The sequence below is a fragment of the Nilaparvata lugens genome, chromosome 3 (assembly GCF_014356525.2).
Source record: "Nilaparvata lugens isolate BPH chromosome 3, ASM1435652v1, whole genome shotgun sequence".
NCBI classification, from domain to species: Eukaryota; Metazoa; Arthropoda; class Insecta; order Hemiptera; family Delphacidae; genus Nilaparvata; species Nilaparvata lugens.
The window spans coordinates 51,943,567-51,957,174 of record NC_052506.1 but is presented as its reverse complement, the minus strand read 5'-3'; the positions used below and the strand labels follow the sequence as shown (position 1 = coordinate 51,957,174).

Sequence of the window (13,608 nt, the reverse complement as noted above, 5' to 3'; positions counted from 1 at the left end):
ACTTGAAATTGAAAATAAGCTCGGAATTCGAGAAAATGTGATTATTCAATTGCAAACTGTTGGCAACTGATGATTCTATTAGTTCAGTTCAGTTCAGTTCAGTTTCAGTTCTTCGCCACAGTCAATTGACCGGGGAATTGTCAAGTTTTATTATTAATCTCAATATCAAAATTTGATATAAATAAAAAATATATTTATTTATTTTTAATATAAATAATCTAATTGTCAAATCTTAATAGTTTATTTTTGCAAGTACTGGAAAGTATGTTCCTCTGTGTATTCAGAAACTGCATAATATGGCCTTACAATCAAGTATTTTTTTAATTCTGAGACAAATAATTTTTTGCTCTCAATAGTTTTGAGATGTAGCGGGAGAAGGTTGAAGAATCGTGATCCTGTGCAAATTGGAGATCTTCGAAATTTATCTAGTCGGTGCCGAGTGATATTCATATTGGTCTTATTTCTTGTGTTGCAGCTATGTTGATTGCCTCTTAAAGGTGGATTTGAGTTTTTTGCTAGTATTATAGTTTCCAAGATGTATATAGATATTACTGTAAAAATTTTGTTTTCCAGAAACAGAGGCCTGCAGTGCTCAATTACATTCGTTTGAAAAATTGTTCTTATTGCCTTTTTTTGAATTCTAAGTATTTGGTCAAGACAGTTTGGGGTGCAGCTCCCCAGGCAACATCCCATATCGCAGGTGCGAAGTAAACAGCGAATAGTAAGCAGTTAGAGCCGTTTTTTCATCCGTAGTATTTCTTATTCGTCGTATCACATAAAGTGCTGAGGATAATTTCTTAGATAAGTAGTCGCGATGCTGTTTCCAGCTCAAGTTCTTATCGACCATCACACCAAGAAACTTAGTAGAGCCCACCGCCAGCATGCTGTCTTCTCTCAACTCCTCATCCTCTCTATTGCAGTTGTTTGGTGTGAAGTTGATGAGCGTTGTCTTTTTCTTGTTGATATTGAGTTTCAGACTATTGCAGATTGATGTGGCTTCTTCAAATGCTAGGCTAACTCCACTATTGTTTGCTTTCTGATTGGTAGGTAAAATAATGGTAGTATCGTCAGCAAAAGGATGCACGTTTTGTTTTCTGTGAGTAGCTCTGGGAAATCATTAATATAAATAAGGAAAAAAAGAGGTCCTAAGATTGACCCCTGAGGTACTCCCCTAGTGACTTTCTTCATAGATGAGTGGATGTTTTGTAAGCTTGTTTCGTTCTGGTATAATATGTCCACGTATTGAAATCTCTCAGAGAAATAATTCTGGATCCAACGTAAGGCCAGTTCGCTTATGTTGAGCTGTCTGAGCTTAGAAATCATTATATTTTGGTCAAGATTATCGAAAGCTTTTTGGAGGTCCAGAAATAGTCCTGATGCTATCCTTTTATCCTCCCAGATCTCATTTTTTGTGCTGCATAAGTCGGCTATAGCTGTGTTAGTACTCCGCCCCTTCCTAAACCCATGTTGGAAACTTGTTATCAGTTTATTATTCTCCAGATGGTTGACTAACTGATCGTAAACTGTTCGTTCCAGAAGTTTTGATACAATGGGCAGGTTGGCTATCGGCCTATAACTGTTAGGATCTTGTTTGTCTCCCTTTTTGTGTGTGGGATGTACCTTGGCTATCTTTAATTTCGTGGGTAAGGCTGCTTGACTAAGAGAAGAATTTATAATATGTAATATGGGCTTGATTATTTCTTTTTTACAGTATCTTATCATCCTTCCTGGTAACTCGTCAAATCCAGTTGAGTTATTTGATTTAAGTCTATTGAAAAGAATGTCCAAATGAGACTGTGTAATTCTTTTGAATGTTAAGAGAGCTGGTATGTTTTTGTTTGGAACTATTTGAGTACTATTCTGTTGGTTAGGATGAGGGCTGTATGTTTGTGTAGCAGCCATCAATACTGGATGCTGTGCTCTGAGTTTTCCTTGTTATAGGAATGTCACAAATCCGGCACCCATATTCAATCAGTAAATTTTGCAGGTCTTTTACTCCTTGGTTGTCTGTTTTTAAAATATCAAAATTCGCATCCCCCAAAATAACAATATGATTATTATTTCTTGCTTGGTGCTGTAGAAGATGGGCTAATTTTTCTAAGAATATAGCTGTTGTGTTAGCACTTGGGGACCGATAAGTTCCTATCAGAATGAGGTTACGAGATCCATATTTCAACTTCATTGCTACAGTTTCAAAGATTTGTTCAGCTGGCTCACTTAAATCACCTAGTTGAATCTTTTCAATTTCCAAAGATATGTCATTTTTTACGAATAGTGCAATGCCACCCCACATTTTTTCTGACCGGCAGTACTCACTCAACAGTCTTTATCCTTCAATATTTGTTATATTTAATTGCTCAAATCTCAAACCATGTTCCGAAATGATCAATATGTCTGGAGAATATTTGTCTATCTCGATAAGCAGTCTGTCTAGTTTACTTTGCAGTCCTCTTTGGATGTTGAGATGGAATATTGTTAATGGTCGAATTGAATTGAATTGAATTGAATTTGAATTGAATTGAAATTATATCTAGAATTGGTCTATTATATCTAGGTGAGTTTTTTGTTATTCTATCATTCCTATTCTTATGGTCCTGCTTATTGTTTCTATGAGGATGAGTCTTTTGTCTGTCTATTGTATTTGCTTGATAATCTGCACAAGATTCACTGGCACTTATAAAAAATTATTTGATCTGCTATTATATGAATCCAAATTTGAAACTCCAAAGCAGCCAATTTCTACACTATTTACTCTATTTACATGTGATTTACTAAGCCCAGTAACATCCTTATTGGTTCTTTTGCCAATAACGTGTCTTGTAATAATTTCCTCAACTTCTCTTTTCCACTACTCTTGTTCAAATGTAGGCCATGCCGAGTATAATCTCCTCTTTCGAATTTCGCTAGGTCCAATATATCTATATAATCAGTACGAGATATTGCCCTGGTCAGCCATTCATTAAGTTTCGTGACGTGGAATTTCATTTGTGGTCTGTCATATCTACAGGGTACAGTACATATTGATAGATTCGTTCGTTTTGCAGTTTCAAAAACAGGTTGCAGGTCAATTTGAGTTTTATGTCTCGTGCACTCGTCGTCCATATCATTGGTTCCGGCCATTACCAAAACTCTGTCTTCAAAATCAAAGTCTTTTGTCATTTGAGCCAAGTCACGTGTTACTGCTTTGAAATTTCCGCCAGGTTTAGCAACCACTGTCACTTCAAAGTCATCATTTCGCAGATCGTTGTTCAGATCCCATCCCAGGTCCCTACCGTGACTGTCGGCCATCACCAACAATTTTCTCCTTCTTTTTTTTTCTTATGAGTTTTCTTCTATTAAATCATTCACTATGAAGAGATAGCAGACCTCTTGTGTCTCCAGCGTTATTGTCCTGTCACCAGCTGGCTTGGATCATTGAATAGTAGACTTGAGTGATGCGCGTGAACACTAGCGACAGGTGATTAATTTTTATAACGGCAAGAAAAGTTGTGTGAGTGCGCCACACCAGATTTTTTTTATAGCTAAATGAATGGATTAAGTAAAATAAAATTAGAGGTAGAAGTAAAATAAGTAACTGGTGTATGTATTTATTATTGTATAATATTAACTTAAAAAAAATTATTTGACCAGAATTATTCCATTACCTCCTGGCATTTTGATATATCTTGGAAGCAAAACAGCCAGTTTACAAGATAAATTTCTAATGACTCTGCATACGGTGCTTATTATTAAAACTAATAATAATTGATTATTTAAAATTAAGTATTGAAAATTGTATTACATCTTCGTCCAAGCTACTCGAATAGTCAATGATATTTTTTTCAGTTGATTTACTCTTTGTCTACAGTTTTAAATAGTTAACGTTATTATAATGTATGATCATTTTCTTCTGTCTTTTAAAACATGCGAACAAGTCAACATAACATTAAAATACACTTGGCGCGAATATATAGTAGTTTTATAAGCACGATTTCGGGCATTTAAATTAAGAGCACATTTAGTTATTGGTAGCCTCAGATGTCGACATCTGCCTGTAGGGTTTTCGTCTCTGCAACGGAAAAACCTGTTAGTTGGCGCGCTGTTACCTATCGGCAGAGCGATAGCTAACAGAACGTCTCTGCAACGAAATTGGCCTGTTAAATAGTTAAGTCCGCGCTGTTAACTATGGGTGACGTTATTTGTCGACTCTGCAACCGGGCATCAGTCAGTGACTTAAGCTCTTCTGGAAAATTCATTTGGGAGACAACTTCATACTATTATTCATTTATAAGAGTATTGATAATCAGAGCTTGTTTCTAAGATGTCAACAAAGGTTTAATAACTACACACAAGTACACAACAAAATATTAATTTTTATTTATCAAAATCAATCACATTTTTGTCAAAATTTGAAAAGTAAAGTTGAAAAACCTCTTAAATTAAAGGCTTTCACACTATAATATTATTATCGTTGGAGCCATTTTGCACATTTTTAATTTCAGTATTATAGAAGTCTTTTGAACTTTAAGGTAATGAAATTAATTTAAGAAGGTTTTCCACATATTTCTTCTTCATTTTACTGACATGATTCACTGATAGCGTGGCCTTCATTGTACTGTACACTCCTAGCAAATTGCATCCTATTTTTACAACTTACTTTACTACTAGAATCACCACAGTAGGTATTTTTAGCTTCAATGTCTTTATTGCTTTTATTTGAAAATGAAAAAAATAGTTGTTCTAGCATTAGAAAAGGGAGCTTCTTTTATAAAAATCGTTTTGCAGCATCCATGAAATCAAAAATTTCCCAGTCTTTTCCTAAAACTTCAACTGTAGCTAAAGACGCAAACACTTTGTAGTACTCCTCTGGTTCAACTATGGTTTCTTTTCTTCTGAATATTTTTCAAAACATCCAAATACTCTATCAGGAGGCATATAGCTATGACCCCTCATTGGAAAGCAATGCTGAATACTATTAATGCTCTGGAAGTCTGCACATAGTTAAGTAGAAACTTTTAATTTTTGTTTTGTCCACTTCAAGCCTCAGAAAACAGTTTTCAAAGTCAAAGTTTCAAACAGTTTTCAGAGTCAAATATTTTGCTGGAGTATTTTAAACTTGTCTTCCAAAATCCCCAAAAAGTTATACAGATCTGAAACTACTTCATTAGAGCCTCGACCGCTTTGGTTTTCAGTCCATATGTATATAAAAGTATTAGTAGAATCTTGTGTATCTTCCATGATACAAAAATAAGGTTGTAAACCCAAATTTGTCGAGAATAAAATACCTCACCAACTCTTAGTTTTGGAAGAGGCTGGTTCTGCTCCATGTCAAAAGATACCTTCACTACATTAGGTTCTGTTCTTTTGAACAGCTCATAGAATTTCTTAGCTCGTAACTTGTGTAATCTGTACTTAGCAATAAGAGAAGCTTTTTCTTGAAGGTCGTTTCATAAATTTAGTTCACTTTTTGTTAGATCACAAAATGAACAAACGTCTGTCTTTGCACTGCCAAAACTTAGATTGAATTTTGACTGAAGACTCGAAGAACTTTGAGTAAGATGCAAGTGATCCATTTTGTTCTTTTTGAGTCTGTTTCCAAATACGCTATAATTTCTCAATAGACAACTCAGACATAAGTTCACTCTTTTTAGAAAATCTGTGATGGACAAGAACGTAGAATTACACACACTCAATAAAAAACCATTCGTCTGTCGTATAAAGTAAATTACTCACACTCAATAAAACACCATTTGTCTGTCGTATAAAGAAAGTATTTTGTAACTGTTGGAGAACGTGGATTTGTCTTGTTTGGAGGCCTATGTTGCTTAGCCTCTTGATTGACTAGATACTTGAATAGGAAGTTGTTTTGATCAGCAGCAGTCTTATGTGAGTAGATTTTATTGTAAAAACTACTTACATCATTTTGAGTCAATAGATGTGCCTTACAAACATCACCTTTATGAGCACAAACAAAGCGAGGATCTGGGTGAGCTTCTTTGCTATTTCTGGCGAATTTCTTGAGATTTTTGTCTCACTGGTCTTCATTTTCCTTTCTCTTCTTGGCACTATTTATGTCGTTTACAGGCACTGAAAAGTTTTTGTATCAAAATCTAAATAATTCATTTTACTCAACACAAGTTACGTTTTGATTTTACTTGTTTAATTAAAAAAAATCAGCATAACCTCAAACTCACAGCAAATAGATGGATAGGTGCTGACTGCTGGAACCGCGCATGCGCAAAAACTTGAGCTGACTTAAGCCTGTTTGGAAAAGAACGAGGCATGACTAAAGATTGTGATTTGGTGTGGAAAATTGAAATGGACATAATCTATGTATAATATTTAGACAATTTGAAACTAAATTAAGAAATTGGAAAAGTTTTGGGCAAGAGCCTGTTTTTTTCTTTTTGTATTGTTTGTGCTAACCTAATAAATAAATAAAGCACTTTTGAAAAACATTACTGATTTGAAATATGTATAATATACTTGACTTGAGCTGTTATGGCATGAATTGTTTTTCTAATGTTAGAAATGATGCTCTAGAATCAGATTCAACTAAAACCTCAAAATGTGAGAAAATGCCCTTTTGAAATCCACCTCTTCTTTCACTACTGTCAGTGGCTTGTGCTCATCCTTAAGCCGCGTTTACACCAATAATAATAATAACTTAATGTTAATAACTTAATCCTTATAGATTAACATTGTTCTTCCATTGTTCTTTCTTTTTTACCTTATTTTTCCTCTCCCTATTATTTTAATAATGTATAAATTGTATAAATGAATGAATGAATAAAGATAATGGTAAAAACAAAAGTCATTAACATTTTCTTTATTAACAAGGAATTTCCTGTTAAAAACACGAGTTATTAACTTTTGTTAAGATAAATTTTTGATGATTCAGTCAAGTTATTAGTGTCCCAGTGGGCTTCACTTTAGTGATCCCTTTTATGGACCTATTTAAATAAATACTATCAACTTTTTGTTCTAACTCCGGTGTAAATGCAGCTTTAGGGTTTGAAGGTGATTTGACAGTAGATTTTGAAGAGCTACCTTTGGTACGTTTGCCTTTTAGAACAATTTTAAACCAGCAGGACGTTTTTAAAATGTTTTATTTGAGTTAACATTAATTTTACAGGAATTTGCCTTTTGTATTTATGAATAACACATCCTCCTTTTACATTGTAAACATTCCAAACAACACCTTTTTCTTTTACCATTGTGAGAAAATATATGTAGAAAATACAGATGCAAGTTCATTCCAATTGTTTAGAATCATTCAAATCTCACACAAAAATAATTCTATATTTTTCTCCATCACTACTTTAAGCTTCAACTGATTGCACGGATACTATTAAAAACCTATTATAAAACTGTTTTCACGTTATAAGAAACCATTCTTATAAAGTTAAGCTCCTGCTTACTGATAACTGAGTTACTAGAATAAGATACATGTCATGTCGTGTGAAGAAGAACCAAAACAGAGCATGGGTTACCCTCTCCCCTCCCACTTTGTCCAATTTTATATCCATTCATTCTTAAGCTGCGTTTACACCAAAGTTATTAAAAAAAGTCAACTTAATCCTTAATATCGGGGGACCGAGCTTTGCTCTGGAGTGTAAAAGCATGGAACATTTGTAACGAAAGATTGAATTTATAGTTTATATTTATTTATTCATTTTCTCAGTCGTACAATTATTTTTACAGTTATATGAGGAGGCACATCAGGCTTATGCCTAAAACTGTCCATTTTCAAATTTATACCACAGTCCAAATCAAAATCTAGGTTAAGCTACTATCACTCATCAAAATAACAATTTATTCACACTTCAAAAAACAAACACATCATCAATTACAAATAGATATACTATGAATTCGACTTAGAATGATATACTAATGTTTGTTACAATATTTGTTAATATACTATGTACTATTCTACACTAACAGCATCTAGTTACTATTTTGTACTTTCTGAAGTAGGTAAACATGTTTTCTAAAAAAAGAGAAATAAATGAAAATAAGTTTTGCTGAATTTTTCTTTTCGTGAGAACAGCTGGATGATCCCACACATGCACTCGTTCACTCTCTTCCACTACGGTATCGACAGACGACAAAATTTCAAGCTGTTTTTCCAAGGACGTATTTATCCTTTTAATGTTCTTCAGCAAGTTATCCCAGGGTTGAGACCTATTGCAATCGAATTTTCATATCATAAACCTACTGTGTTCCAAATTTTGTGAGAATCGTTAGAGCCGTTTTCGAGATCCAGTCACATACAGATATATTAGTCACAGATTTAGTCACATACAGATTTGATATAAACAGAAATTGCTCGTTTAATAGTATAGGATAGATTCTATTACATTGAACATAACTTATCATACACATGATGAACATATGTGTTTGTCAAGTTCCGTTCAATCTAATAGAATCTATAAGGATTAAGTTATTAACATTTTGTTAATAACTTTGGTGTAAACGCAGCTTTAGCGTGGTCATGAATTTTCTAGTAGCATATGATTATTCTACGGTAGTACAAAATTAGTTACCGCCTTAAATGTATTTTTTGCCCTTTTGTTTTACTGAACAGGCTTTGGTGATTTTGAACTGGATATAAAAATAGAGAGGACTGAGTCTGCCGGCCAAAGTGATCTGTACGAAGCTATTGTCACTCACACAACCGCTTATCTGCTAACATCGACCACCGAACAGGCGTTCACTCAACTTGAAAAGTTCCTCGAATCCAGAATTATTCAAAGAAAATACTGGGTGGCGCTAATGGCTTCTGATATCTTCCTTATTCTTTCAAGGTAGTAATGATATCGTTTTTATTAATGGATGAATAAATAATAGTTTTTATACTTTCTATAGAGATAGACTTTTGCAGTTTTCCCATCCAATTTTAAAGATGGAATCGTAATTAATTACATAATTCTATCAGGAACTTTCTGCACTTTCAAAACTGATTTAAACTTTTTAATTTAACATTTAAGCATTTTAATGAATCTATCGGAATGTATGTACGGTAAATGAAAAATAAACAACTAGAGGAAATAATACGCAAGCCCAACTTGCAACATCTCGTTAAATAAGTCCATTATTTAATCCAAAGTCCAATTCAACAGCTGTAAAATGGCTTCACTGCATCGCCGTCCAATTCTTTGATTGATTTTCCTGGAATTGCTTCCGTTGTCTCGTTACATGACGTCATTTTACAGCGGCGAAATTTGAAAGACCTACCTGTACCAATATTTCTTTACAGTCTAGATTGACCACATCTCAATAAGTTGGAAATGTTTTTATTCTATTTAAACTAATTAAAATCATCATTCTGTCGAGCTATTCATATACTTTACCCCAATCTGTTTCTCAAGAATTACTGTAAATTCTGGAAAAATTCATTATCTACAAAATTATTGGAAAACATGATTTTTCATTGGACATGAAGACTAGACTATGACGTGGTTGCAGACTTAAATTTTAATCAAGATTGAATTTCAAGAGAACCAATCAGATAAGCCTTTCTGGAAAAGAAGGCTTCTCTGATTGTTTGTTTGGTCCTCGTTCTATTTAATCACGGTTGAAATTTAACAGGCTTTTGTGCAATTGATCGTAAGGAAGTTGATATTCGATTTATTTTGACTCTCAACCGTTCTCACAACAGTCTGTTAACTTTTAATCCTGGTTAAATGCCACGATAACCAATCAAAGAAGCCTCCTTCTCAGAAAACTCTTCTCTAATTGGTTCTCGTGGAATTCAATCATGATTAAAATTTAACAGGTTTTTGTGCAACCGGGCCTCTTAAATTCTATCATTACATACAGTTCAACTCTCTCTGCAACCTCTAAAAGTTTAATTGCTCATTTCACTAACTTCAAATTGAACATGAATTAATATTATAATATTAATCATTGATGGCTTTGATTAATATAATTATGATTTCTGGTTTTATGGTAGAGAATTTTGAACAAACATCTCAAAAAGTTTTTCTACTTTTTGATGTGCTACTACTATCATAACTTCATGTTGTAGGCTGTGTAGAAAAATATTTCTCTAAATGAAAATTTATTTGTTATTTACAAAGGTTTGGAAATAGTGACTTGAAATTGCAACAAGCCAAATACTTCGTATCAAGAAGTGTTTTATGGCCTCCCGAGAGCAAGCACACACCAGAATGGATATTTGTGAGCAATTTCACTCACCGACTTCTAAAGTTGCTTCCGTCGGAAGTGGCTGACAATCTGCTGTCAGACTACCCGCCATCCGTGTGGGCCGAGCTGGGCTGTGGCTCGATTCCCGGCTTCTCAGCTGTCAATGTCGATCACGCCTGCAAATCTCTGCAAACATTTCTCTCCCACCACAGTGATAGCTCTGAACCTTCAAATTTCAATAACATGGTAATCTGAATATTCTGTACTCTTTTTTTATGTTTGAGTTTTTTTAATCTGAATGGCTATGTTTGCTGAAAGTATTACTAATATTTGAATTAGGAAGGGAGTTCCTACTTTTGACTTGAGGCTTGTGTCGTTGTCTGTGTGTGTGTGTGTGTAATATGTTCGACGTTTACTTTCGAATGCTTTCATCAATCAGCTTCAAATTTTTCAACACATATTCTTTGAACAGATTGAGTTCTTTGAACAACGGAATTGACTCACTTCTTAGTCCTTTTTAAGGGTATAATAGGATTAAATTGAAAGTGCATAAGAAAAAATGTAGTATTTTATCATTACAAATCACAAATCTATCTTTCAAATCATAATCTGTCAGCAATCAGCAATGCACGATTGATATGAAGCATGCAATAATAATAATAATGCGACTTGAAGTATATTCTTGACTTTTCTCTGTTTGCAATAGAACCACTGACAGAATATCATCGGCATTTCGAGCAAGTTATCCTGCCCTGGGGGTTCACTAGGAGTATTTTTATATCAGTCACTGTATTCATTCGATTTGAACTTTTCTACTATGCTGATTTTGTGAGATAGCTCATAACAGTTCACTGTCATATTGCTACTGAAACTTCAATCTTGATTATTTTTCATTTTCCAGATTAGTGAATTACTTTGTTTGCCCAGCCTGCACACTGATATTGACATGGAATGCTTGAAACATAAGACTCTGCTACCTGCATTGGCAAAACTGTGGCAGATTTGTGATCATCTTTTGTTTTCAAATGAGAAACAACTTGGCTATTGGTTTGACAAATTTATTGTAGATTTGACTTCGGCTAGCTGCAATCTTCTTATTCTGATGGATAACTCTCTATTAAACCTGGTAGGTACCTAGGATCTAACATTGTATTAAAATGAATATAATAAAATTAGATAGTTACAATTAATTTATAATAGCATTCAAATCGTCTAGCGCTAGTAGTTAGTATTTAGTAGTTAAACATGTTTTTCATAAACCTTTGAACATTTTTAATTTGTTAATTTAATTATAGGGAATAGAAAGTAATTCATGCTTATCTATTTCATTATTTTCATTGTAGCATAACTGAAAATATATTTATTTTTATCTCACTCTTTGAGGCGTGAAAATTGGAATTTTCAATATGTATAGCTGGTTTTATCAGTGGAGGAATGAACTTACTTTAACGCTGTGCGATAGGCTGAAAAATGTACCAATTGAATAGAAAAAATCCTAAAAATAATTTTATTTGAAAATGGAATTACTTTTCCAAAAATTGATATTTTCTGAAAAAATTCTTCATTCCATCAACAATATCCTTAAAATGTCTTATCTCTTACCGAATTTAAAATAATCTGCTAAAAAATACAAACTTTAGGCGCCCATAGCACAAAAAGTAATTATTGGAGAAAACTTTTTTCTGGAGAAAATTCTATTATTCTTATAACTTGATAGTATCCAAATCCAAAAACCTTTAAAAATATAATCAATAAGAAGCCTGCCGCTCAGCCTTTAACTACTTTCCTCTTGATCTTTATTTACAACTTATTGTATATTAAAAGATGTATGTCTCTCTTATAGCACAGATTTCTAAATGATTATCACTTTCAGCCATATCTTTCAAATTCCATCCCATTTGAATTGTTGAATGTTTTTTATGGTTCTACTTATTTCTAGTATACTGTATTCAGTTTCATCCTAAGGGTTTCTACTGAAATATGTATATTTTGCGGCGATACAATTGTTTGTTATAATGTTTCAGATTGTTCGTTCACTGCAGCAAGCCTTGAAGAGAAATTGTGCAAGTAGTAAATTGATTTCAATCGAGTTTTTAAGGGTTCTCGCTCATATAGAAATGAAATCGGACAATTCGCTGACACAAATCTTTAAGAGCATCGCTTGCTTATTCTGGAAGTTGATCGAGGACGCGGATCCGATCATCAGCTCCAATGCTGTCGAATGTTTCGAGTATTTTGCCAACACCACCCTTCACACTCGCATCATATCCATGACAGGCCAGCAGAGCTCATCAACGCAACATCTCATCACTTCTTACTTACAGCGGAGCTTCATATCTGACGCTAATGGCATTATTCAAATCCCAAAGAGCTTAGAATATATCGGAAATACAAATGCCAAACACAAATGTGCGGTCACAGTTTCAAAATCACTGGTCTCCGATAGAAGTGAATCGAATCACGCATTCAGCACGGAAGTTACTTCAAATGAAAACGTTGCGAGTAAATCTCATGAATCTTCTAATACCAAATTGATTTCATTAAATGAAAGGTTGAAAGAAATTGTTGAGAAAGCTTTAATGAATAACGAAGGAGCCCGTACAAATGAGCGATCTGAATGTAATGTGAAGTTTGTCATTGAAAAACTGGAAAATTGCATTGCAGAATGCGAGGATAAAGTCGTTCAATAATGTTTATTACTTACTTTAGAGTATTAAGTACTTGTAATTATTTTTTATGTACAGTACCGTATTTTACAACTTGTAAAATGATTTTTGAACTATCATAATATTTCGGTAGTTTAAACTCGTCCTCCCTCAATTTTAATGAATCTCTGTCTGTGAAAAAATACGTTTTACTTCTAATTCTGTAGATAATTTCATAATTCATTATGTAGTCGTATTACTGTTGTGAAAAAGCTATTTGACAGTCATATACCATTTTCATATATCATTAATCATAAATATCTGCTACCTTTACATTTTAGTTCACCTAACATTTTCTCTTCAGATATTAAAATAGCATTTTTTATTCTTTAGATTATTTCACATAGAAAATGAGTTCCGTTACCTTTTTTGTGAAGAATCAATTTCAGTATTTCATTAATTTTTGGAATTTTTATTCATTATTAAACATATTTCATTATCCGAAAAAGTTGAATTTTTTATTTATACAGAGTTGGGCAATGAAGTATGAAGGATTTGTGATAGCTGTTAATACATGTTTTTCTTCGAACAAAAGTCAATTCTTCATCAGTCCTTGGATAATCATAGATGGGACAAAATTGAAATATTAATTACGTACGAAAAACAACATTTGAAAAATAGCGTCTGTATTTTGAAAAATATCAAAAACCTAACAACATGGTAGATAGATAACGATTTGAATTGACAGTGAAGAAATGACGAAGTTTCGACCAATCAATCAATAATCAATGCCGCAACATCCTGTCAAATTATCAAAAATAAAAAATAAGTTATA

At 33.3% G+C, this 13,608-nt stretch overlaps 1 protein-coding gene across 1 annotated transcript in view; it reads left to right on the top strand.

Annotated features, from left to right (window-relative positions):
- Positions 1-13,362, top strand: part of LOC111047574 — a 38,068-nt gene extending 24,706 nt beyond the window's left edge. The window contains exons 11-14 of the mRNA XM_039423995.1: positions 8,567-8,786; positions 10,062-10,374; positions 11,030-11,254; positions 12,153-13,362. Coding sequence (XP_039279929.1) covers positions 8,567-8,786; positions 10,062-10,374; positions 11,030-11,254; positions 12,153-12,818 — 1,424 coding nt within the window. The 3' untranslated portion in view covers positions 12,819-13,362. The remainder of the gene's footprint in view (positions 1-8,566; positions 8,787-10,061; positions 10,375-11,029; positions 11,255-12,152) is intronic.
- The last annotated feature ends 246 nt before the right edge of the window (positions 13,363-13,608 follow it).